Genomic DNA, 25,966 nt, shown 5'->3' with positions numbered 1-25,966 from the left:
GACCTCTGCCTCACAAGTATCCCTCACAAGTATTCCAGCCCTGCCTCTCTGAGGGGCTGGGTGGCTTCCAATCACTTAATCCTCTCTGGATCTTTCTTCTGTAAAACAAGAGGATTTGACTAGAATGACTCCTCAGCTTTCACTCTGCTCTGAACTTTTACAACTTAAGTCATCTCTAAGATTTTGCCTGTGAAAATTAGTCCAGGAGCCCAGGGAGGATGAAGCCTGCCTTGAATATGTAGGAAGAGATTAATTGCCTATTAAGAGAGCAGAGCAATAGAAGGGTCAGCATTTTCCACAAAGGATGAACTGTTTTGATGGCAACAGGCTGTGGTGGCAAAACAGCAAGCTTCCAGTGTGGGCATGACTCAAAACCAGAGAGCCAAGGAAGACCTTCAGAATAGCTGATGGCGTCGAATTATGCCCAATGACTTTCCTAATCCTATGCCATTTCAGACCCAAATGCGTCAGTCAGGATGGGAAATGCTGCAGGCTACTCCGGAGAGCAGAGGCAGAGGCAGTCTCTGAAGTCTGCTCAATGGCACCCACTAGTGGAAAGCCATGATGTGACCATGCAGACTAGCTGGCGGCAGGGGTTCCAACAGCTCTGAATACTGCTTAAGCCAAAAGTCCACTCGTGCATCTCATGGGGGTGGGGGTGGGGGGGGGCGGACAAGGAACTGAAGGAGAAAGAGGGAACACCTTGTCCAAGGTCACCAGCTAATTAGAGGTAGAGTTGGCCTGTTGGCAGTCATTTTGGTCCATGCCGAAAAGTCACCTTCTGTACAATACACTAATCCTTCATCATTCATTTAATATTTATTTGTTGCTAGATACTAGTCACCATGTTACAATAGAGTGCAAAGTTGCTCTATGCTTAATCCAAGGAAATATAAAATATCTGGGAGAGTCTTAGTTCTTTTGATTCTATCATAATTTAATAAATGTGAAAATAAATGCTTGGGAACCCCTCTCCCATGAACATTTTATTGGAATCAAATGGTTCATAGAGATAAATAATATTGGAAACAAGAATTATTTGACACATATTCTGAACTCCTCATGAGTGACCAGGACAACATATTGCAAATACTCAAATATAAAAAATCTGACAAAACCCACCAGTCTCAAAATAAGTATGTGGTAGTAATGCCATTTACTGGATAATCAACCAATACTTTTTACTTTTATTTTATTTTATTTTATTTTATTTTTAATGTTTAGTTATTTTTTGAGAGAGAGACAGAGCACGACTTGGGGAGGGGCAGAGAGAGACAGAGAGATGGAGACACGGAATGTGAAGCAGGGTCCAGGCTCTGAACTGGACCCCATGATCCACAAGATCATCATGTGAGCTGAAGTTAAACCTTAACCAACAGAGCCACCAAATACATCATAAATTAAGCATAGTTGTGTTCAAATAGCATTTAACCATGTTAGAGAAAGAAAAGTAGCATATGACTCCATTCCTACATCAGGACAGGTTGCAAATCTTCACAAGGAAATAAGATATATATACATATAATAGATACAATATAGGACTATAATTTTGAGGTAATTTAAGTGGCTCAGAAAAAAAGTTCTGAGGGAGTTTTGAGAAAAGGTGCTGACAAATCTAGAAATAGGAGAACTTCGTGGAGCGGGTAGGACAACTTGACCGAACTTTAAGGACAAGAAGGGCATTCGAGTAGAATGGAAGGAAGAAAAAGTGTTCAGGGAAGCAAATTCACAAGGATTCATGGTGGTGGCTGAAGCAGGAATGAGCTCCGTGGATAGAAAGAGAGTATTCAGACTAATCCTGCCATCACTCATCTCATGACTTTAGCTTCTCGAACTTCTTCCAAGTTCCCATCTGGCCTCTTTCTTGTTTCTCTGCCTAGCCTAGAACTCATGGTCAGCACTTTCCCTCAAGCGTGTCAGTCCTGGGCTTTAGATACCTTTCAGCCTCCCTCTGCTCATCACATCCTCTGTTCCCACTCCTGGGCAGTCAGACACTGCTGGAGACTCGATGCCTGGCTTCCTGGGCCCCAGCTGCTTCGCAATCCTTTTCTTCATTTCTCATTTCTCAGCTGCAGTTCCAACCATGCTTCATCTCAAGCTCATGGTTGTTTGTTCACCACCTTCATCTTGTTTAGTTACCCAATCTTAGAAGATTGTGAAGCCATTCTACATGACTTCCCAACATACCCTGTCACCACTTTAAAATGTTTCTTTGTGGTCACTTACTCTCCATCCATCCTTCAGACCACCCTTCATCTTCCTATAGCACTGCCTTAGGTAACATGATATAATCAGGTTCCCTGACTCTTACATTTTCAGTCTCCCACAGAAGAGAGCACCATTATTACCTTCGGGTATTCTGTGCCTTAGGTGAATGTGAGATACAAAAGGGAAAATCTCTTTCCGACTTATTCACACCCGGAGCTCCCATGGTTCCAAGAGACCAGGAATGAAGAGTCATCCCAGAGAGACCATCCTCAGAGGGCAATGGGTGCAGAAGAGAGCTTCCCAGGAATCAAGGCCAGACAGTCATCACTTAACTCATCTGAGCTGCAATTTTGGCATAAACCAGGACCACAAACGAATGAGTCAGTAAAGGAAAACACACAAAAAAGCGCTTTGTTCTTTTAAAAAGAAACACGCCAAGAAATGAACTCCTCTGAATTGTTAAATAGAGGATTTTTGCATAACATTCCCCCACCCCTTTTTTTTCTTACACCAAGATTTAGGAAAGAAAGGGACAAACTGTAACTTCTGATAATGAAAAGATGTTTCAAAATATTTGATAATGATCAACAAATGCACTAAGTCACTGACTAGGTGATTTCTGTTTCAAAACCCATGGCCAGAAATCCCTCTTCCAACTGACATTGCTCTTACATGATGAGTTGGAACAGACTGTGCTATTTGCTATCGAAAATGTGGGGCCTCAGGCTAACCTGAATGCCTGCTCCCTTGTGGGATTCTCCGTTTGCTCTAGCACACCACCCACTCTCTGCCCTTCCCGGGCCGCCCTTCTGTTTCTGTACGGTTTGGCACTGGTAAAATACAAAGAGATGTGCAGAGTGCTCACAAAATGCAAAACATGCTAAAGAAACGTGGGAATTAGGGACGTTTCCCTGGCTCAATCATTTTCATTATGTCTTATTTCTCCTCTAACTCCTCATCAAAAGTTTTAAATTGGACAGACCATAAGGAAAGTTTTCAGCGACAATGTAATTAGGTACATAAAGCTTCCATAAATTAAACCAACATAATGAAATTTCCTGAAGTCCTGTGAAGGCTCCCACAGCTGCAAGTCCCCACAGCATGTCAAGTTTTGCCTCTGTTCTAGTTCAACTCTTGAAGTCAAAGCACATAGTTAAATTCTTATTTCCGAAGCAAAGGTGCTAGGCTCGTTAATTTTATGGATTAACTTGGCTAGGCCAAGATATTTGGCCAACACCAGTTTAAATATCTCTATGAAGGTAGTTTTTGGATTAACATTTAAATCAGTAGACTTTCAGTAAAGCACATTACTCTCTACAATGTTTGTGAGCCTCATTCAACCAGTTGAAGTCTTAAAAGAAAAAAAGATGGAGGTCCCTACAAGGAAGACAGAATTCTGCCTCCAGACTGCCTTTGGAATCCAAGCTCCAACATTAACTCTTCCCTGGGTCTTCATCCTGACTGTTTGCCCTGTAGACTTTGGACTTGCCAGCCTCTACGATTACATGAGCCGATTTCTTAAAATAACTCTTCCCTCACGTTTTTTTTCTCTCTCTAGTATGTAGTCTATAGAGGGTTATTTTGGTATACATGGACTATATACATAAGTATATAACATAAATATAAAAAATAATAGAGCTATTTTGTATGCACATACATGCAAATACACATACACACACACACACACACACCCTACTGGTTCTGTTTCTGGGAAGAACCTTAATTAATACAAATGGATATTCTTTTGTTAACCACAGAAAGAAAACATCTCCAGCAGAAATAAAATTAGAGTTGACCCTGGAACCACATAGGGGTTAGGAGCACTGATCCCCTGAGCAGTCATGTATAATTTTTGACTCCCCCAAAACTTAATTATGAATAGACTGTTTGATCAGAAGCCTGTTTATCAAAATAAAACAGTCAACTAACTGCAACAGAAAAGTTTTGTATCTTCTACATATGTTGTATTCTTTAATAAAGTAAGCTAAAGAAAATGTTATTAAAAAAGTCAAGGAAGAGAAAATACATTTACAGTATTGTATTGTATTGTATTGACAACCCCCCCCCCAAATCTGCATATAAGTAGACCCACAGAGTTCAAATCCCTATTGTTCAAGGGTCAAAAACATCTGAATTTAGAATTACAAAAGATCCTTCCATCCTAGAACTATTCTATTGTCCCTGAAAACTTCTGTTTACCTTGCTGTCTGGATCAGGTTCAGTTTAGGTAGGGTAATGAACTCTGAATGTCACAATCTCTATCTTTGATGTCCAACAGGTCCAACTACATTTCTTTTCCTGATGGTTTCTATTTAGCAACCACAAAAAAATTGTTTTATATCTCTGATATTACTTCTCATAAAACACTTTAAAAGTAAACTTTGAAGACAGAAACACAAATGTACCTCACCCTTGCACAAATGTATTTACATATCCAACAATTACTTCCTTATCCTGTTTCATAGCATCCAACGCAAATCTTCCTGGAGCAGTTCCAGATCTCCCTCGAGTCAAATGAAATCCAAAAATCCCATCTTTACTCCTGGAAACAAGCAAACAGTAGGATTGGGCTGGATTTATAAGGCGCTCTGAAATCCTTCATGGGCTCAGGGAGCTACAGGACAATCAACACTCCCTTTGCCTGTGTCGTACATTCTGACCCATTGTCATCCTCATTCTCATGTCCAGGGTTGACCCCTCCCGAGTTCTCAGGCTTTCCTGGCTTATTTGCCTCCCGACTCCTCTTCCATTCTCACAGTGCTGCACCCAGCGCCTTGCACACACACTGCCCACCAAATGTGGGCTGGCTTGAATTGTGGAACGGTGAAGTAGCACTGTAACTTTCGAAGTCAGTTTCTTTTTCAGGAGGTATCAGTAGCTAGAGAGACATTTTAATCCCTGAACAGAAGAGCATCATTTCTTCCATTGTTGTAATGAATTTATCATACAGTTTAAGAAGTTCAGCTGGTCTGAGTCAATCAGAACAATAGTGCCAAGAATGTGTGTGTTGTAACCTCTGGCAGTGCTCTGACCATGTCTGTGTGTGGTGCAATTTGAGGGTTCAAAGCTCAGTGGGCCCATTACATCTGTTTACCATGGTTTGAGGTAATCTAAGTCTGTGTTTCCCTAGGTGGCCCTGGGCTGTTTGCTCTCTGTTGGTCAAAGTACTAGCAGATGGTGAAACTGGGTGAGGAAATATGCCCACTGTGGGTCTGGAAGTATTTGATAGAGTGAGGGTTGTCTATTGACTGGGGCTTAGTACATTCTAGAATCTTATAATCAAATGGTCAGTGGTGAGACAAAATCCTTAGGCAGGATTTTAAAACCGAGAGTCTCTCATTTGCGAAAAAAGTGGATTTAAATGAAGAGCAGGTATAGAGTCTTTGTTGGTTATATACTTGTGCCCAATGAGATAAAGAAAATTTTTATTGGGAAAAATTCATGTATAATTTAAATCTTGCAGGCTAGAGTGGTCTTGTTTTATTTTATGTCTTTTAGCTATAAGGTTTGCCAGAGATGGAGAGTCAATCAGTTCACAAGAGCTCTTGAGAGCAACCTCAGGTAAAATATTAGTGGCTGTAAGCTGTGAAGGCAGAAAGTGTAAGTTTGATGAGTTGCAAGGAGTAACCTCCTCACTTTTGATCCTTTGTCCTTAGCACACAGTACAAATAAAGAGAGAGGACATTTACATTTTATACAGGTACAAGCACTTCCCATGGGGGTCAAGGCTCTGACAATCAGAAAAAGCCACACAATTTTATATGAGGACTCAGCACAGAGAGCAGCCAATAGATGTTGTCATTAGGAAAAGCAGATGCTGCACAGGCTAGACAAAGATTATAAGTCAGTATTTTAAATATGTTCAAAGAACTAAAAGAAATCATTTATAAAGAACTGAAGGAAAGTATGAAAACAATGTTTCACCAAATAGAGAATTTCAATAAAGTGACAGAAATTTTATATACGTTTATAAAATGTATGCATATATAAAATGCATTCTACAGCTGGAAAACACAATAACTGAAATTTTAAAAAAATCTCTAGAGAGGCTCAACACCTGAAGGGAGAAGAAAGAATCAGCAAACTTGAAGATAGGTCTATTAAGATTACCTAGTCTCAGAAACAATAATAATAATAATAAAGACAAATGAACAGAGGCTCAGAGACCTGTGCAGCATCCTCAAGAATACCAATATATGCATAACAGAGTCCCAGAAGGACAGGAGAGAGAAAGAGAAAGGCAGAAAGAATATCTAAAGAAATAACGGCTGGAAACTTCTCAAATCTGATGAAAAACATTAATGTACACAACTAAGGAGCTCAACAAAATCTAGGTAAGGAAAACTCAAAAACTCAAAGACCAGACACATCATACTCAAACAATCAAAAGACAAAGGCAAAAACAGAATCTTGAAAGCAACCATCACATACAAGGAATTCTCAAGGAGGCTAACAGTTGATTTATCATCAGAAACTGTGGAGGCCAAAAGGCATTGGGAGGACATAGTACAGAAAACAAAACAAAAACAAAACAAAACTGAAAGTACCGAAAGAAAAACACCTGCTAAATAAGAATTCTACAACTGGCAAAACTATCCTTCAAAAATGAAGAAGTTAAGATATTTGCAGATAATCAAAACTGGAGAGAATTTGTTGCTAAAAGACCTGCTCTACAGGAAATGCTAAGAAAGTCCTTCAGGCAGAAATGACAGGACACTAAATAATAACTCGAACCCATACAAAAATAAATAAATAAAAAGTACCAGTGAAGTAACTACATAGGTGAATAAAGCAATAATTCTAAATCTGGGTGTTGATGAGCACACAATAGATACAGGTATAATTTGTATGACAAAGCAAAGAAGAGGAGTGACAGAATGGAGCTATATGGGGGAAACTTTTTGTATATTATTGCAATTCAGTTGGTATTAATCTGAATTAGACTGTTAAAGTTAACTTTTAATTACCAGGGTAACCATTAAGAACTGAAAAATATATGGTAAAAGAAATGACATGGAAATAAAAGGTACACTAGAAAATATCTACTGCACACAAAAGAAGGTAGTAATGAGGAACAGGGGAATAGAAAGGCCTATTTGCAGATGATATAAGCTTGTATATCAAAAAAAATCTAAGGAATCCATCAAAAAAATGATAACTCTTAGAGCTAATAAATTAATTTGGCAAAATTGTACGACAGAAGGTATATATACAAAAAGCAGTTGCATTTCCATGCACTAGGAAGGAACAATATGAGAATGCAATTAAGAAAACAATTCCATTTGGGGCACCTGGGTGGCTCAGGCAGTTGAGCATATGACTTTGGCTCAGGCCATAATCTCACAGTTGGTGAGTTCGAGCCCCACATAGGGCTCTGTGCTGACAGCTCAGAGTCTGGAGCCTGCTTCAGATTCGGTGTCTCTCCCTCTCTCTGTGCCTCCTCCACTCGCGCTCTGTCTCTCTCTGTCTCTCAAAAATGAATAAACATTTAAAACAAAGTTTAAAAAAATTCCATTTGTAAGAGCAGCAAAAACCATATAATACTTAGTAATACATTTAACAAATGAAGTGTAAGATGTATACCTTGAAAACTACAAAACTCACTGAAATAAATTAAAGAGGACCGAAATAAATGTTCAAAACCTGGGGAGAGGAGCCTGGGTGGCTCAGTCGGTTGAGTGTCTGACTTCGGCTCAGGTCATGATCTCATGGTCTGTGAGTTCAAGCCCCACATCAGGCTCTTCTCTGACAGCTCAGAGCCTGGAGGCTGCTTCAGATTCTTTGTCTCCCTCTTTCTACCCTTCCCCCACTCAGGCTCTGTCTCTCTCCCTCTCTTAAAAATAAATAAACATTGGGGCGCCTGGGTGGCTCAGTCGGTTAGGCGTCCGACTTCAGCTCAGGTCATGATCTTGCGGTCTGTGAGTTCAAGCCCCGCGTCAGGTTCTGTGCTGACTGCTCAGAGCCTGGAGCCTGTTTCAGATTCTGTGTCTCCCTCTCTCTGACCCTCCCCCGTTCATGCTCTGTCTCTCTCTGTCTCTAAAATAAACATTAAAAAAAATTTTTAAAATAAATAAATAAATAAATAAACATTTAAAAAATTTAAAAAAAACTTGGGGGGTTAATATCATTAAGATGACAATACTTCCCAGACAGATCTACAGATTCAACTCAATCTCTATCAAAATTTCAGCCACCTGTCAGTCTTTTTCCAGAAACTGACGAGCTGATTGTAAAATTCATATGAAAATACAAAGAATCCAGAATAACCAAAACAATTTTTGAAAATAAAAAGTTGGAAGACTCATACTTCCTGATTTCAAAATTTACTAGAAAGCATAGTCAAGTCTGTGCATTATTGGCATGGGGCAGACATATAGATCAATGAAACAGAATCAAGAGTACAGAATTCCAACAAGGGTACAGAAAATAAAATTACATGAGGGGTTCCTGGATGGCTCAGTCAGTTAAATGTCCCATTTCAGCACAGGTCATGATCTCACAGTTTGTGGATTCGAGCGTTGCACCAGGCTCTGTGCTGACAGTTCAGAGCCCGAGGCTTCCTTCAGATTCTGTGTCTCCCTCTTTCTCTGCCTCTCCCCCACTTGCGTTCTGTGTCTGTCTATCAAAAATGAATAAACGTTAAAAAACTTTTTTAATAAAACAAAATTAAATAAATAAAAATAAATAAAACAAAATTACAGGAGGGAAATGATATGTCTTTTTAACAAATGGTGCTAGAAAAACCAGATAGCTACATACAAAAAGATAAATTTGGAACCCCTACTTCACACCATATATAAAAATTAACTCAAGATGAATCAAAGACCTAAATGTAAAATTTAACACTCTTAGAATAAAATAAAGGCATAAATCTTCATGACCTTGGATCAGAAAATGATTTTTTAGATATGACACCTGCAACACCAGCAGCCAGAGGAAAAAAAATACAGTAAACTTCATTAAAATTAAAAACTTCTGACCTTCAAAGAACACCATCAAGAAAGTGAAAAGACAACACATATGGTGAAACCAAATATTTGGAAATCATATATCTGACAAAGACTAGTACCTAGAAGATAAAAAATAACTCTTACAACTCAACAATAAAAGGTTAAATGACTCAATTGAAAACTTGGCAAAAGATTTAAATAAGACATTTCTCCAAGGAAGATATACAAATGGGCAATAAGCACATGTAAAGGTGTTCAACCTCACTGGTTATGAGAGAAATTCAAATCCAAACCACAATTAGATACCACTTTGTATCCCCTAGAATAGCTATAATTAAAAAGAGAGATAATAAGGGGCACCTGGGTGGCTCAGTCAGTTGAGCAACCAACTTCATGTCAGGTCATGACCTCATGGCCCCCTCGGGCTCTGTGCTGACAGCTCAGAGCCTGGAGCCTGCTTCAGATTCTGTGTCTCCCTCTCTCTCTGGCCCTCCCCCACTTGCACTCTGTCTCTCTCTCAAAAATAAACATTAAAAAAACAAAAAGAGATAATAACAAGCATTGGTAAAGACATGGAGAAGATGAAACTTTCATGCATTGTTGGTGCAAATGTAAACTGATGCACCTGTTTTGGATAACAGGTTAACAGTTCCTCAAAAAGTTAAACACACAGCAATTCCACTCCTAGGGACAGACCCAAGGGAACTGAAGACACATGGCCACACAAAAGCTTGTAGCTGATTGTTTATAACAGCATTATTCATAATAGCCAAAAGTGGAGACCTTCCAAATACCCATCAACTAAACAATGTAGTATGTTCATGCACTGGACTATTATCCAATCATAAAAAGGAATAAAGTTCTGATACATATTACAACATGGATGAACCCTGAACACATTATGTTAAGTGAAAGAAACCAGACAGTAAAGGCCACATATTGAAGGATTTCATTTATATGAAATGTCCAGAATAGGCAAATTCAAAAAGAGGAAAAGTAGATCAACAGGTGCCAGGAGCTGGGGATAGTAGGAATGGGGAGTGGTTACTAACGTGTATGGTTTTTCATTTGGGGGTGACAAAAGTTCTGGTAATATTTGTGTGATTTTGTAAACAGACTAAAAAAGGGTTTTATTTAATTTAAAATAAATTTTACAAAATTTAAAAGGGTAAATTTTATAATATATAAATTAAATATTAATTTAAAAAAGATTTAATATGTCGGCAGATATAAAAAAAACACACACTTACTATAGTAAATAAATAATGGTTATTCCTCTTCCTCTCGCCCCACTCCCAAATCCTAAAAAAATAGATATCAAGTGTCACTGCTTTTGTGTTACCTGGCCTACATCCAGGTACTCCCAGTTGAAAAACATGGGCTTAGGGTGCCAGAAAGGGAATCAAAGAGACAGAGGTTCATGGGTGCATTTGGTGTCACTCAAGAGGGACATGTTTTCTAGTCCATTTAATCAAGAGGAAAAAATTTAAAAGATTCCACATAGTTGGTTGGAAAAGCCCTTAAAATTCTTTATCTCTTATTGTTCTCATTCCAAATTGATCAAACCACTTCTCCGAGGGCTCCAACATCAAGAAGGGAGTACAACCCCTCAGTAGAGAGGAATCACCTCCAATGAAAGTAACACCTACTTATCTATCTACCTCTGTGTTCATTTATCTTCCAGTAACTTGATGAATTTGAGTCACTCACCCTGCCTGTGCCTGAGTCTGGGATACTGAAAAAAATACAAATACAATTAAAAAATAAATAAATAAATAAAGTAAAATAAAATAAAATAAAATAAATAAGAGCAGACTCTGGATTAAGATAAATTTACCTCAATCAAGAATGACAAGTAGATTTTATTTTATTTTTACTTGTAATTTTTTTAATGTTTATTTTTGAGAGAGAGCGCACACATGAGCACGTGAGCGGGGGAGGGGTGGAGAGAGAGGGAGACACAGAATCTGAAGCAGGCTCCAGGCTCTGAGCTGTCACCACGGAGCCCAAGGAGGGCTTGAACTCACGAACTGTGAAATTATGACCTGTGCCAAAGTTGGACACATAACCAACTGAGCCACCCAGGTGCTCTGAGAAGTAGATATTAATCAGGATGCTTTCCCAGTTGGGAAAGACTCTGTGAGGAGCAAGATCATGAGGACACATGTGAGTAGAGTTTGACAGATGACCGTGCTTGATGAGTAATGTCTGCCTTGGATGTAGGCAGGAAAGTAATGGTACCTGCACTTCACAGTTGCCACTCTGACACAGATAATGTTCCCTCAGAAGCCTCTAGTCAGCAAACCTCCTGGCCACATCCCTCTAACCTTGAAATACTGTGTTAGACATGACACAAAGTTGTGTTGTATGTCTACATTTCATAAAGAGAACTTTCCCTTTTCAGTAGTTTACAACTTAATTTAAAGCAAATAAAATCCAGGGCGCCTGGGGGCTCAGTCGGTTGAGCGTCCGACTTCCGCTCAGGTCATGATCTCGTGGTCTGTGAGTTCGAGCCCCGCATCGGGCTCTGTGCTGACAGCTCAGAGCCTGGAGCCTGGTTGAGATTCTGTGTCTCCCTCTCTCTCTGCCCCTCCCTCGCTTATGCTCTCTCTCTCTGTCAAGAATAAATAAAACATTAAAAAAAAAAAGCAAATAAAATCTAATGCCGGTTTTAGGAATCACTATCTGTCCCCTCCCCCCCCCCCCCATTATCCTATGAGTGAAAAAGTAAATGGCTTATTAGAAAATGCTTCAAGTTCCTGTTTTCTAGGATAAGTCAACTGCCCCATACATTGGAAAACTTAGGAATGATTCTCCATATTAAAATTATTTTGGGGGGGATCCTGGGTGTCTCAGTCGGTTAAGTGTCCAACTTTGGCTCAGGTCATGATCACATGGTTTGTGGGTCTGAGCCCCAAGTCGGGCTCTGTGCTAACACTTCAGAGCTTGGAGCCTGCTTCGGATTCTGTGTCTCCGTCTCTTTCTGCCCCTCTTCCACACTCGTATGTGCACTCTCTCTCTCTCAAAAATAAACATTAAAAGTAAATTTAAAAAGAAAAATAAAAAGAAATAAAATAAATACATAAATAAAAATAAAATGATTTTTGTAATCAAACCCCTCCCCTTTGCTAACTGCACTTCCCAAACCTGTGGTGACTAATGTGTCATACTTGCAATTGTTACCGTTGTCTGTCCACACAGAGGATTTGTGGGGGGTGGCAGGAGTGAGGGGAAGGGGGTGGGAGAAGGAAGAATGGATTTAAATGTTCATTCGGCATTCTAAAATCAGAGATGGAAAGTGACACACAAGGCCTCATCATGAGGCTAAGGCTCTACTGGCCACAACTTGTATTTAATGCCTTCTTCATTCTTATCATGACTAGGACAGACTTTAGCAGAGCAGTTCTGGACTAATTTCAGATTTCTGAAGGCATTTGTTTAATAAATCAGTAGCTTAACACAGCATGCTATTTCTAGGTAGGTTCATTTTAGTGAAACACAGAAGGAAGGAGCCAGTGCGTTTGGTCAGGTCCCCAGGCCAACAACCCTTTGCAAAGCACGCTGGCCTCCTCTCTTTCACAAAGGCCTCCAAACTGCAGAGCAAATCAAAGATCAAAGCTACCAAAGAAATTATATCTTCACCCTCTAGCCCACTATTCCCACAGTTAAGGAAAACCAAAAAGGTTTCATGTAAATTGTTCCCAAATGGAAGCACTCAGACATACCCAAAACTTCAACTCTTCTGTGATTTAGTGTTCTGTAATATAGCTACTTCTTAAAAATCAATTAAGAAACTATTAACAAAAGGATACAATAGCCCTGAGAGAAGAAAATCAAGTGCTTTCTTTGGCTAATCAGAGAAAAGCATACGATTCAGTGGTTTTTATCATAAGCAATTTGTTCATTGGCTCCTGGAATACAGCCAACCCTCTCACTCTGGTATTGAACTACCCATCTCAGAGGAAGCAGGAGACAGGTACAGAGAAGCCGGGGCAAGAGGAAGAAACAATCTGAGTCTTGCAATTGCATGAGCTCTCATGTAATTTTACCTCAAACTCTTCTAACTAGACAGGAGAATGATGTGGTGAAAGAGGCAAGTAACTTTTAGTTAATCTCGATGCCGGAAGTAGACTTTAGCACCACTGCCCTCAAAGCTAAATTATAGCCAGTTTGAATTTCTCCTCTTCCTCCAGGTTCCCTCTGGCTTTGGTGAAAGTGCTAAGAAAAGTAAAACAGTCAAAGCATGGGGGAGAAATGAGAGGTCAATTTAATGCTGATAGTTGAGCTTGTCTTGCAAAAGTTAAATGCCCTTCAGTAACTGTAGCCCAACAAGTCACCTTACTTCCACACACATTTCCTTATGAGGAAGTAGAGCTCAGAGAAGATAAAGGTCTTATGCAAAACTGTGAATAGGTCAGAGTTTCTCATCGCAAGATCTCTAGCACGCGGCAACCACCTCAACACTCCTTACAGTCACGGACGATACACAAGAGAACAGTGACAGTGCCTCCTACCACTTCAAAAGGGGCATTAGCCAGCCTTTCAAACAACTGTTGGGTTAGTTAGCTTATATTTGCTTCAACTCCTGTAGTATTTCTTTGAACACCATGGCGTTTACTCTGTTCAATAATTGTGAGAGCTGATGATTTTCTACTATAAATTAAGGGGTGTGCTAGGCTGGCTTCAGTTAGTGTGGCTTGGCTACAGTGACTCTGTTCCACGGGACTTTTACTCTCTTCCTGGGGCCAGCAGGTTAGTCTGGGAGGGCTCTCTGCATGGCCAAGGCAGAACACAAGAAGGCGAAAGACACGACACCCCGTAGGGCTCAGGCTGTACTCACGAACTGTCACTTGTGTCTCCTTTGATCGGTCACAGCATGTCATACAGCTGAAACACATACCAAAAGTTTGAAAGGCCTTCTGCCTCCTTAGAGTCATGGGAAGGGTGTGGATTCAGGGAAGGGTAAAAAGAACTGGGGCCACAATCTCAGTCTCCCACAGCTACTGACAAATTATTTAAAGGGGGATGTTTCTGTAGAAAATCCCAAGGCCTCATATAGTATTAAGCATAACAAGAAAGAGAGGCTAATACACAGAAATAGTGTCTATTTGTTGAAAAATATAGAAAAGCACAGAGATTCATATAACAAATAGCCATGTATCTACCTCTAATAATTAACAAATACTTTCACATGTTTCCTTCTCACATTTTTACTAAGTATTTTAGAGTTTAAGCACTCGGTAGAGTCCTCCACAATTCTATTTCCCTCCTTCCTGAGAGGTACCTATTATCTTAAAATTAATCTGTGCATATTTTTGTATTTTTCCTATGTACGCAGCCATTCATGAAGTTGCAGCCCAGAAGACAGTCAGCTACCTTATCACTTTCTGTTAATGTTTAGTCAGCATTTCCAATAAAATTAACTCCTTCTTCAGATCAAACAATTTTACATAGGCCCTACATGTGAACCAAATAGCTACCCAGGGAATATTTGACTTTGACTTGCTTCATTCTTGTTTTTGTGTGTGTCTCACAGTAAACGAAAGACCTGAATGATGCAGAATTCCAAGGCTACATAATTCAACCTTGGCTATTCTTCAAAGAGTGTGGGGGCAATTCCAATTATCAGAGAAAGAAACATCACAAGGAAAGCAAAAGCCAAATGTTTTCCACAGAAGTCCTCCTTTTTGCTGTCTTCATTTCGACTGGTAAGTCCAAAAAACAATTTGAGAATCTCGGCTAATTTTAAAAAATGGATTTCAGTAATAGATTCAAAAGTCAGGAATATCACAACCACAAGAGAAATGTGTGTGTTTGACTACTGAAAATGGACTAGGAAGAAGAATACAGGGGAAAGGGGGACTTCTCCCGACTTCCACCTGAATGCTGTCCTTCTTGAACAAGGGAATCATAAAAGTGGAATAGAGGACTTTAAGAAAAGTCTATTAATCTTGGCCTAGGATTTAAATGGAACATAATTAGAAAATAAGAAGTTTGTATAAGAATTTGATTTGGAGAATTCCTTACGCAGCGACTGGCGTGGATTATGGCAAAGGGAACTCTCGCTCCCTTAACCATCACAGCAGGAGAGGAAAAATGAATACGCTAATAAATCACCTAATATCTGCCTCAATTCCCCAGAATAAATACTAGTTGCCAAAGTGATGGTATTGTATCTCGATCAAGATGTTGACTTGAAGTTTGGCTCAAAGGTATAAGACATTTGAAGCCCATCTTCTAAAAAATACATTAAAGAATATACTTAAACAGCCATATAAACTTAAATGGCCATATTCTGTTGTTCCTCTCACAGCACATATATTAATGAATAGTAAAATATCTTTGACGAAAATCAACAATCAAATTAGCTGGTTCTTGCTTTTGCTTCTGTTTTGTTAGTTTATTCTGAAGTGAAAGGATGAGTTGGCTAACTGCATCTCTCTGTGAACGTTAACATTGGAAATCTGGGAAATTTAATTCAATTGAGCATTTATCTCAATTTAGCATATACTAAAGAGAAGATGCACCTAAAACAAGTGTGCACAAAATACACTGAGAGAGCCAGCCCTTCCTCCATGTTTTACTACTTCACAATTTTTCATATAATTATTTCTACTCCCTTCCCTTGTCTTCTCCCTCCACTCTAGGCTAAATTGGTCCGACATGTTCTTATTTCTAAGAATCTCCCTCTTCCATGTTTGCAGACAGAAAAGAGATCTATTTAGTTCAGAGTCTGCTTTGCTAGTTCAGAGTTTGCTTCTTCAGTTCATACATTTTCTTGGATTTGATTTTTAGGACTAACGATAAAGGAACATCTCAAAGTTACTTTAGAATTTCTTGAATTATTTCTTGGCACCATGCTGTTTGATTATTTTTGCTTAACCTAAACACAGCAGTCCCAAGTAATAAGCAAAGAAAGTTTGAGAATCATAACTTAGGGCATTTATTAGTTGATAATATGAAACAAACTGTAATGATGGAGATTAATGCTTATAAATAAACACATTTACAAATACGGTGTATGTCATAAGACAGAATTTTATGGTAAGGGAAAAAGCGAACTTTACACCCGAATCAGGAATTAAAGGAACACCTGCCCATAAAATATAGAAAGTTAGAGAAAAACTATAGTGAAAACAGAAGCGTTGAAGCTACCAGGAGACTGACAAGGTAAAAAGAGACTGGAAATATGTGAGGTCAGGAAATCTGCTTGTCATGTTTCTCTTTTTTAGCTCTGGCTGGACCATGGGCTAGTATCTGTGCTGGCAAGTCTTCCAATGAGATCAGGACATGTGACAGGCATGGCTGTGGCCAGTATACTGCTCAAAGGTATGGGGTTTCACAAATAACCATAAATTCTTTTGGTTCTTAACCTCTTTGCTTAGTGTCCTTGCCTCAAACACTCACGGTCATCTCCCTTTAACAGCAGGACACAACGATGAAACCAGCTGGACTACTATCTTTAGAGCAACTTCTGAGACCTCTGTTTCAAGGATAGCCTCTGAATTGGGGATAAAGCATGTAATAAAGAGAAAGGGGAGCAAATGCAGTGTTTTCCTTCTCAGTGTTACCCACCTGGTTTTTCCAAGGTGAAAATCAACATTACTATCACATTTTATTCAAGAGGGACTTGAACTGAGGTATGAAGGGTTAAGGCACCCGTCCACCACAGTTGGAGGTGGGAAAAGCTGCATAACGATTCACGCTTTTGGTTCCTCTTGCCATCACACCATGATGTTACTGACCCAGGATGTGGGAGTTCAACATCAGAGGCTGGCCCTCGACAGGCCATTTCTTCTAAACAATAAGGGACACATTTGTGAATTTTCAATAATGCACAGCACCACCTTAGGGGTGCCACTCTCTGATGAAATAGCCATGTGTCCAATTGCATCATCGATCTCCATCCTAATTATAGTGGAGTTCTCACTTAAACAAATGCTACTTACAAAGCAACCTCAAATACCCGGAGCAGCAGGGTTGAGATGGGAAATATGGAAAAATGGCCGCTCAATTGCCAGAATTAAGACTTAATTTGTTCATACCCGAAAGTGTGTATGCACTTGACTTCTACAATAATTTACTGGTTTTTCACTTGGAATCCCGCTCAGTGTTGCTTTATACACAATTCTAACAATCCTCACAGATTGGATTTTTCAGGTGCTAGCCTATTAGAAGGGAGAGGGGGCTGGAAAGAGTGAATGCAAACAACAGTGAGGATTTTCAGAGACAACTTCAAGAAATCTCACAATCTGGGATCATTTTGTGTTTGTTCTTGACCCACTTTAATAAACTCAGGAGGTATCACTCACTGTATTAAAATACCATATACAAAAAATGTTGTTTATGACAACTTCTGGTCACTGAGACAAAAATAAGATGAAGGGAACATATGATTCTTTTATGATAGGTTTCCATAAAGAGATAACTCTTTTACAACTGGTCTTGATGGGGTGAAGAGTCATATATCTATAAAATTTACTTACATATGGGGGCACCTCGGTGGCTCAGTCGGTTAAGTGTCTGACTTCAGCTCAGGTCATGATCTCACGGTTTGTGAGTTTGAGCCCCAAGTCGGGCTCTGTGCTGACAGCTCAGAGCCTGGAGCCTGCTTCGAATTTGTGTCTTCCTCTCTCTTTGCCCCTCCCATGCTCATGCTCTGTCTCTCTCTGTTTCTCAATAATAAATAGATGTTAAAAAAATCTTTTAAACATTTACTTACATATGGACCCCTGGGTGGCTCAGTCAGGTAACTGTCTGACTCTTGATTTCAGCTCAGGTCATGATCTCACAGTTCAGGGGATCAAGTCCTGGATCAGGCTCTGTACTGACAGCATGGAGCCTGCTTGGGATTCTCTCTCCCTCTCTCTCTCTCTCAAAATAAATAAACTTCAAAAGAATAAATAGGTTTTAAAAATTTACTTACATAGATTGTCTCATTTCCCCAAAATGCCATGCAACAATAATAGCTAATGAATTCTTAAAGGCTCTCCATATACCAAATACTATCCTAAAGACTTTAATCTTTACAATATGGTTATTACTACCTGCAGGAAGGGAGGTTAAAATTGTGCTAAAGAGAGTGAGGAAACCTGGGACCTCCCAATATGGTGTGGCAGTTTCAGGGTTTGATATCCTAGTCTGGGAACAGTGGGCTAACACCACGTTTCTGGGCAATAAAGTCCCTAGGACAGTTTCCTCAGTCTGTTCATTCTTATTTACATTTTAGAAATCATAGGCCTCACCAGGGTGTGGACGTCTTGTGCTCTGATGGATCGACTGTGTATGCGCCTTTCACTGGAACGATTGTAGGCCAGGAGAAACCTTATAAGAACAAAAATGCCATTAATAATGGAGTTCGGATATCTGGAAGAGGTGAGAGGTGCTGTCCATACCTGGGGCACATGCTGGAAATGTTTGATGCTTATTTATTTAATGCACATGCCATATGCCGAAGTGTCATACATCCTTCAAAATAGTAACACCTAGAATACAAAGGCCATAGGGTACCAAACTAAAACAGCTAGATGCATTTTCAAATACGTTCCACCTCTTCCTCTGAAATCATTTTCTTTATTCACACACTCTACCTAACCCCACAGCTGACTGAAGGGCTTTCTTCTTGTGGCCCATGTGGTTTTGCCTAATAGTCTACAAACAAGGTCACTTTCAACAGTATCTACTATAATAAATAAATACTTTCATTCATCAAAATCCTACAATTCAAAGATGTTGGCATTCCTGCAAAAATTGACTGGAAAATATTTTCAAAGGCTTCTATGTTCTAGGTTAAGCTGGGTCACCCAGTACTCCAGGTATTGGGCTTACTGTTTACTTGTGTGTGTCGTTCTAGTTCCTTCATTCTCGTTGATGTAGAGGGCTTGATTCTATGCATAGATCTGCATCATAATCATTCTTTTCTAAATGGACATCTGGGTAGTATCGAGTTTCAGGCAATTATGAAAATTCCATGAACTTTCCTGCATGTGTCTTTTAATGAACACAAATGTGCATTCCTGTCAGAAACGGGCCCTGAGGACACTCCCCTCACCACCATAAGAAACACTTTGTGAGGGAGCTCACATCCTCAAGGGCTCTATGGTGGTTATTCTCTATAGGACCCAAATGACAAGAGAAACTGCTGCCACTGGATGGAGTCCACTTAGTAAGCAAGGCCAAGGTTGGCATGGTTACCTAACAGGCTGCAGAGCTGAAGAGGCTATCAGATTCATCTGAAGGACAGAGATCTGTGGCATTGTCTAGTTAATCATGGTGACCCAAGAACTGAACAAACGGGCAGCCTACTAAAGCCTGATTTGATTTGTATAAATGGAAACACTCTAGGTCTGATGAACAAAATCGTGACTTCAATCATCACCATACTGGGTCACAAAACTGCCTCCCACCCCCAGACTTGCAGCAGTTCACAAGCCCAGGGCCCCTTGAAAGAAACCAAGGCTCAGCCCCTTTGAGGAAGGGCTCCGTCACACAGCCTAAAATTTTTTATTTTTTTTTAATTTTACTTATTTATTTATTTTTTTCAATATATGAAATTTATTGTCAAATTGGTTTCCATACAACACCCAGTGCTCATCCCAAAAGGTGCCCTCCTCAATACCCATCACCCACCCTCCCCTCCCTCCCACCCCCCATCAACCCTCAGTTTGTTCTCAGTTTTTAAGAGTCTCTTATGCTTTGGCTCTCTCCCACTCTCACCTCTTTTTTTTTTTTTTTCCTTCCCCTCCCCCATGGGTTTCTGTTAAGTTTCTCAGGATCCACATAAGAGTGAAAACATATGGTATCTGTCTTTCTCTGTATGGCTTATTTCACTTAGCATCACACTCTCCAGTTTCATCCATGTTGCTACAAAGGGCCATATTTCGTTCTTTCTCATTGCCACGTAGTACTCCATTGTGTATATAAATCACAATTTCTTTATCCATTCATCAGTTGATGGACATTTAGGCTCTTTCCATAATTTGGCTATTGTTGAGAGTGCTGCTATCAACATTGGGGTACAAGTGCCCCTATGCATCAGTACTCCTGTATCCCTTGGGTAAATTCCTAGCAGTGCTATTGCTGGGTCATAGGGTAGGTCTATTTTTAATTTTCTGAGGAACCTCCACACTGCTTTCCAGAGTGGCTGCACCAATTTGCATTCCCACCAACAGTGCAAGAGGGTTCCCGTTTCTCCACATCCTCTCCAGCATCTATAGTCTCCTGATTTGTTCATTTTGGCCACTCTGATTGGCGTGAGGTGATATCTGAGCGTGGTTTTGATTTGTATTTCCCTGATAAGGAGCGACGTTGAGCATCTTTTCATGTGCCTGTTGGCCATCCGGATGTCTTCTTTAGAGAAGTGTCTATTCATGTTTTCTGCCCATTTCTTCACTGGGTTATTTGTTTTTCGGATGTGGAGTTTGGTGAGCTCTTTATAGATTTTGGATACTAGCCCTTTGTCCGATATGTCATTTGCGAATGTCTTTTCCCATTCCGTTGGTTGCCTTTTAGTTTTGTTGGTTGTTTCCTTTGCTGTGCAGAAGCTTTTTATCTTCATAAGGTCCCATTAATTCATTTTTGCTTTTAATTCCCTTGCTTTGGGGATGTGTCGAGTAAGAGATTGCTACGGCTGAGGTCAGAGAGGTCTTTTCCTGCTTTCTCCTCTAGGGTTTTGATGGTTTCCTGTCTCACATTCAGGTCCTTGATCCATTTTGAGTTTATTTTTGTGAATGGTGTGAGAAGTGGTCTAGTTTCAACCTTCTGCATGTTGCTGTCCAGTTCTCCCAGCACCATTTGTTAAAGAGACTGTCTTTTTTCCATCGGATGTTCTTTCCTGCTTTGTCAAAGATTAGTTCACACAGCCTAAAATTTATACCATAAACCTTACTTCTAGCTGTCCTCAAAGGGAACTGCCACCATTAAGCAGGATGGCTGTACACTGGGGAAGAAGAAAGAATTGCGCTTCACAGAGACTACTGGACACTTGCTCAACAACTGAGACTTAATTCTTGGACACCCAAAAGGCCAATGTGGCCAATCAGTCAGAATAGAGGCTTCTAGGGTCAGGTGATCAACGTAGATTTTCATTAGGGTCCATCTGACAGTGGTCCCAGTGTGTCCACAAATCCACTCTCTGGTAATTTCCCCAGTTTCAGAATGCATAATTGGAATCAGCACACTCACTGATGGCAGAATGTTGTACAAGTGGAAGAGCTGGATCACTTGGTACATATGTACCTTCTGCTCTAACAGCTACTGTGTTTTCCAAAGCAGTGGTTCCAATTTACACTCCAACGAGGAGTGTGTAACAGTTCCAGTTGCTCCATACACAATACTTGGTGCTATCTTCCAACTTTCCACTTCAGCAATTCTTTTTTTTTTAAGTTATTTATTTTGAGAGAAAGAGAGAGAGTGCAAGCAGGGAAGGGGCAGAGAGAGGGAGAGAAAGAATCCCAAGCAGGCTCCACACTGTCAGTGCAGAGCCCAACACGAGACTCAAACTCATGAGTCATGAGATCATGACCTGAGTCAAGATCAAGAGTTGAACACTTAACTGACTGAGCCACCCAAGTGCCCCCCCCCCATTTCAGCCATTGTGATGAGTATATAGTGGCATCTCATTGGCTTTATTTATTTTTATTTAGATCCAAGTTAATTAACATATAGTGTAGTATTGGTTTCAGGAGTAGAATTCAGTGACTCATCACTTACATAAAACACTCAGTGCTCATCACAAGTACCCTCTTTAATACCCATCACCTATTTAGCCCAACCCCCACCCACCTCCTTCCATCAACCCTGTTTTTCTTTATAGTTAAGAGCTTCTTATGGTTTGCCTCCCTGTTTTTATCTTTACTTTTCCTTCCCTTCCCCTATATTCACCTGTTTTAGTTCTTAAATTCCACATATAAGTGAAATCATATGGTATTTGTCTTTCTCTGATGGACTTATTTAGCTTAGCATAATACACTCTGCTTCCATCCATATTATTGCAAATGGCAAGATTTCATTGTTTCTGATGACTGAATATTCCATTATATATATACCACATCTTCTTTATCCATTCATCAGTCAATAGACATTTGTACTCTTTCAATAGTTTAACTGTTCTTAATAGCATTGTTATGAACATTGGGGTGCATGTGCCTCTTTGAATCTGCATTTTTGTATCCTTTGGATAAATAAATACCTAGTAGTGCAACTTCTGGGTCATAGGGTAGTCCTACTTTTAATTTTTTGAGGAACCTCCATTCTGTTTTCCAGAGTGGCTACTCCAGTTTGCATTCCCATCAACAGTGCAAAAGGGTTCCCCTTTCTCCACATCCTCTTCAACATGTTGTTTCCTGAGTTGTTAATTTTAGCTATTCTGACAGGTATGAGGAAGTATTTCATTGTGGTTTTGTTTTTTATTTCCTTGATGATGAGTGATGTTGACCATATTTTTCACAAGTCTGTTAGCCATCTAATTTCTTTGGAAAAGTGTCTATTCATGTCCTCCACCCATTTCTTCACTGGATTGTTTTTGGGTTTTGAATTTGAGAAGTTCTTTATAGATTTTGGATATTAACCCTTTACCTGACATGTCATTATTGGCTTTAACTTGCATTTTCCTGATGGCTAATGCAACGGAGCACCTTTTTGTATTTATTGATAGCATGGATGTTATCTTTTGTGAGGTGCCTATTCAAGTATTTCTCCCTGTGTTTTCTGCATTTTTCTTATTGGCACGTAGGAGCTTTTTGTATATTGTAGATGAGTCGTCTGTCAGATCTATGTATTGTAAATATCTTCTCCCACTTCATGGGTTACCTTTACACTTTATTTTTGCTGTCTTTTAATAAACAAAAATTCTTATTTTTGTTTTAGTCCAATTTGGTAGTATTTTCCTTTATTGATAACATGTTTTTACCTGTTTAAGACACATTTGCTCATCATAAAGTCATAAAAGTATTTTTTTCTTCTGTAAGTTTTATTGCTTCATCTTTCATATTTAGATTTATAATCCACTTGGAATTGGGTTTTGTGTAAGGAATGAGATAGGGTTCAAGATCTTTTTTTCTCACATTAGTTTCTGACTCAGTACCATTAAGCTGAAAAGACTATTTTTTCCCCCTACTCTAATGCAGTATAGTCTTTTGTGGTAAGTCATGGTCTGAATAAACATGGGTTTGTTTCTGATTTTTCTATTGTATTTCATTGGTCAATGTGACGATCTTACACAAATATCCAACTGTCTTAATTACTGTAGCTTTAAAATATCTTGGGAGCGCCTGGGTGGCTCAGTTGGTTAAGCGTCCAACTCTTGATTTTGGCTCAGGTCATGGTCTCATGGTTCATGAGATTGAACCCCACATGGGGCTCTGCACTGACAGTGCGGAGCCTTCTTGGGATTTTCTTTCTCTCTCTCTCTGCCCCTACCCCACTTGCACTCCCTCTCTCTAAAAATAAATATTAAAAACCAAAAACACATCTTGATATAACATAAATCTTTCAAATTTATTCTTTCAGATTGCCTTGACAATTCTTCCTCATGTGTATTTCCAAATATATTACAAAATCAGTTTATCAGGGGCATCTAGTTGGCTCAGTCAGTTAAGCTTCTGACTCTTGATCTCAGCTCAATGATCTAGAGTGCCTCATGATCACATGGTTGATGAGTTTGAGCTCTTCATCAGGCTGACAGCGTGGAGCCTGCTTGGGATTCTCTCTCTCCCACTCTCTATGACCCTCCTCCACTTACACACACACACACACTCTCTCTCTCTCAAAATAAATAAACTTTAAAAAGTACATTAAAAAAACAATCAGTTTATCAATTTCCACCAAAAATTCTGCTGGGACTTTGGATTTGCATTGACTACACAGATGAAATCGAGAACTGATATCTTAAAAGTAATGAGTCTTCTAATTAATTAACATGTTATATTCTCCATTTATTTAGTTCTTCCTGTACTGTTATATTAGTTGTCACATTGGCTTGCAGGGTTGAAATTGTGCACATATTGTTTAACATGCATATAAGACACATTATATTGGTTTTGTTTAGATCTTCTAAATCATCAATGTTCAACAGAAATACAAGTCACCATAGATAATTTAAAATTTTCTAGTTACATTAAGAAAGTTAAAAAATAGGTAAAATTAATTTTAATAATATATTTTATTTAATTCAGTGTCTATAATATTATTTTAAAATGCAACATAAAAATTACTAATATTTTACTTTTGTTGTACTGTCTTCAAAATCCAGCATGCATCTTATACTCAAAGTGCATTTAATTCAGATGAGCTACATTTCAAGTGCAGACTGGCCACTTGTGGCTAGTGGCTACCATGTCAGACAGCACAATTCTGTCTACTTGACTGTTTTCACTGATATGTGTATTAAAATCTTCTAGTGTGTTTCTATTTCTCCGTTTCTCCAGTAGTCTCTGCCTTATATAGATGGTTTGTGTTTAGTGCGCAGGGGGTTGTAAATGCTGTATCTTCATTGGATTTAGCATTACAAATTGTCCTCCTTTGTTACGTTTCAATGCTTTTTGTCCCGAATCCGAATCTCTGATAACAGAATCATAACCCTTGCTTTCCTTATTGTTTCCATTTGCTTGACAAATCTTTTTCCAGCCCCTTATTTTTTGCCTTTTTCAACTGTTGTGTTTTACTGTATATAAGATATAATTGGGTTTTGCTTTTTAAGCTAGTAGGAACATTTTTTTAACAGATGAGTTAACATTTATAGATATAACTCATATATGTGGTCTCAACATTGTCATATTACATTATGATGATAGTATTACAATAACTCCACCTATCTATTTGGTGGGTCTTTGTCTTTAAAATTATTTTCTTTGGGTATTTAGTAAGAGTTTCAATCTTGTGCCAATTATGTCCATTTTTATTTGTCTTTAAAGTCTCATCATTTTATAAGAATATGTCTTAGAGTTGAAATTGTTCTGGGTGAGAACAAGAAAATATGTTAATAGTCTCAATTTTCTCAGCTAGCGTTTTTCTGTTATTCCTCAATGTCTTTATTAAATTTTCATATGAATCTGTTTTCCCTTCGGCATCTTGTAATTTTAGTCATTTCTGGTATGATTCTGTCATCTTCCTCAATTTCCTCATTGAGTTCAATCAACTCATTTTTTTGGTCTTTTCTTCCATTTCTGTTATTTTTTGAATTCCTGATTCAAGGCTACTAAAACCCAGATAAAAACTAATTTAATTTCTTTTCTTTTAGGTTTTTGTATAAAAATGCTCCATATTAAGCCAATTAAATATAAAGGTTCCATCAAGAAGGGAGAAAAACTGGGAACTGTATTGCCCTTGCAGAAAGTTCATCCTGGCATACAATCCCATATACATATTGAAAACTGTGACTTGAGTGATCCTACTGCATATCTCTAAGTAGAAGACAGATGACCTGATCTTCTAAATAGAAAACCATCTTCTTAAAAACGTGGATGCATATCCTACTTTTCAAGAAATTTGTGTCCAAATAAAAACATGATGAGTGCAAAATAGAAAATAGTGTTTTATTTCAACTCATTGCCACTCTGATTTTTGATTGTCAACTAATTTCTGAGGGTTCTCTGATTTTTCTGTTACATATGGGATCTGAGGGGTTTTGCTTGTTTGTTTAAATTTCCTTAGTCTTCAATACATAGGATTAACAAACATGACTTCCAGCTATCCAGGCTGCATTTTTGTTACTTCTAAAACTAGCTACCTTTCTGCTTGAAAATAAGAAAAAGCCTGAAGTTATTTTCTTGGTACAAGAAGAGAATGTTGCACAATGGTAGACACACAAG

At 39.0% G+C, this 25,966-nt stretch overlaps 1 protein-coding gene across 1 annotated transcript; it reads left to right on the top strand.

The window, feature by feature from the left end:
* Positions 1-14,659: 14,659 nt before the first annotated feature.
* On the top strand, positions 14,660-25,668 carry LECT2 (leukocyte cell derived chemotaxin 2). The gene is made up of 4 exons (XM_042905954.1): positions 14,660-14,866; positions 16,391-16,487; positions 18,388-18,533; positions 25,396-25,668. Exons 1-4 carry the CDS (start codon positions 14,821-14,823, stop codon positions 25,560-25,562), a joined length of 456 nt encoding a protein of 151 aa, XP_042761888.1. The 5' UTR covers positions 14,660-14,820; the 3' UTR covers positions 25,563-25,668.
* Positions 25,669-25,966: the final 298 nt, after the last annotated feature.

Source organism: Panthera leo, chromosome A1 (genome assembly GCF_018350215.1).
Source record: "Panthera leo isolate Ple1 chromosome A1, P.leo_Ple1_pat1.1, whole genome shotgun sequence".
NCBI lineage: Eukaryota > Metazoa > Chordata > Mammalia > Carnivora > Felidae > Panthera > Panthera leo.
The sequence above is the reverse complement of the archived record's forward strand: the minus strand, read 5'-3'. Positions and strand labels throughout refer to the sequence as shown.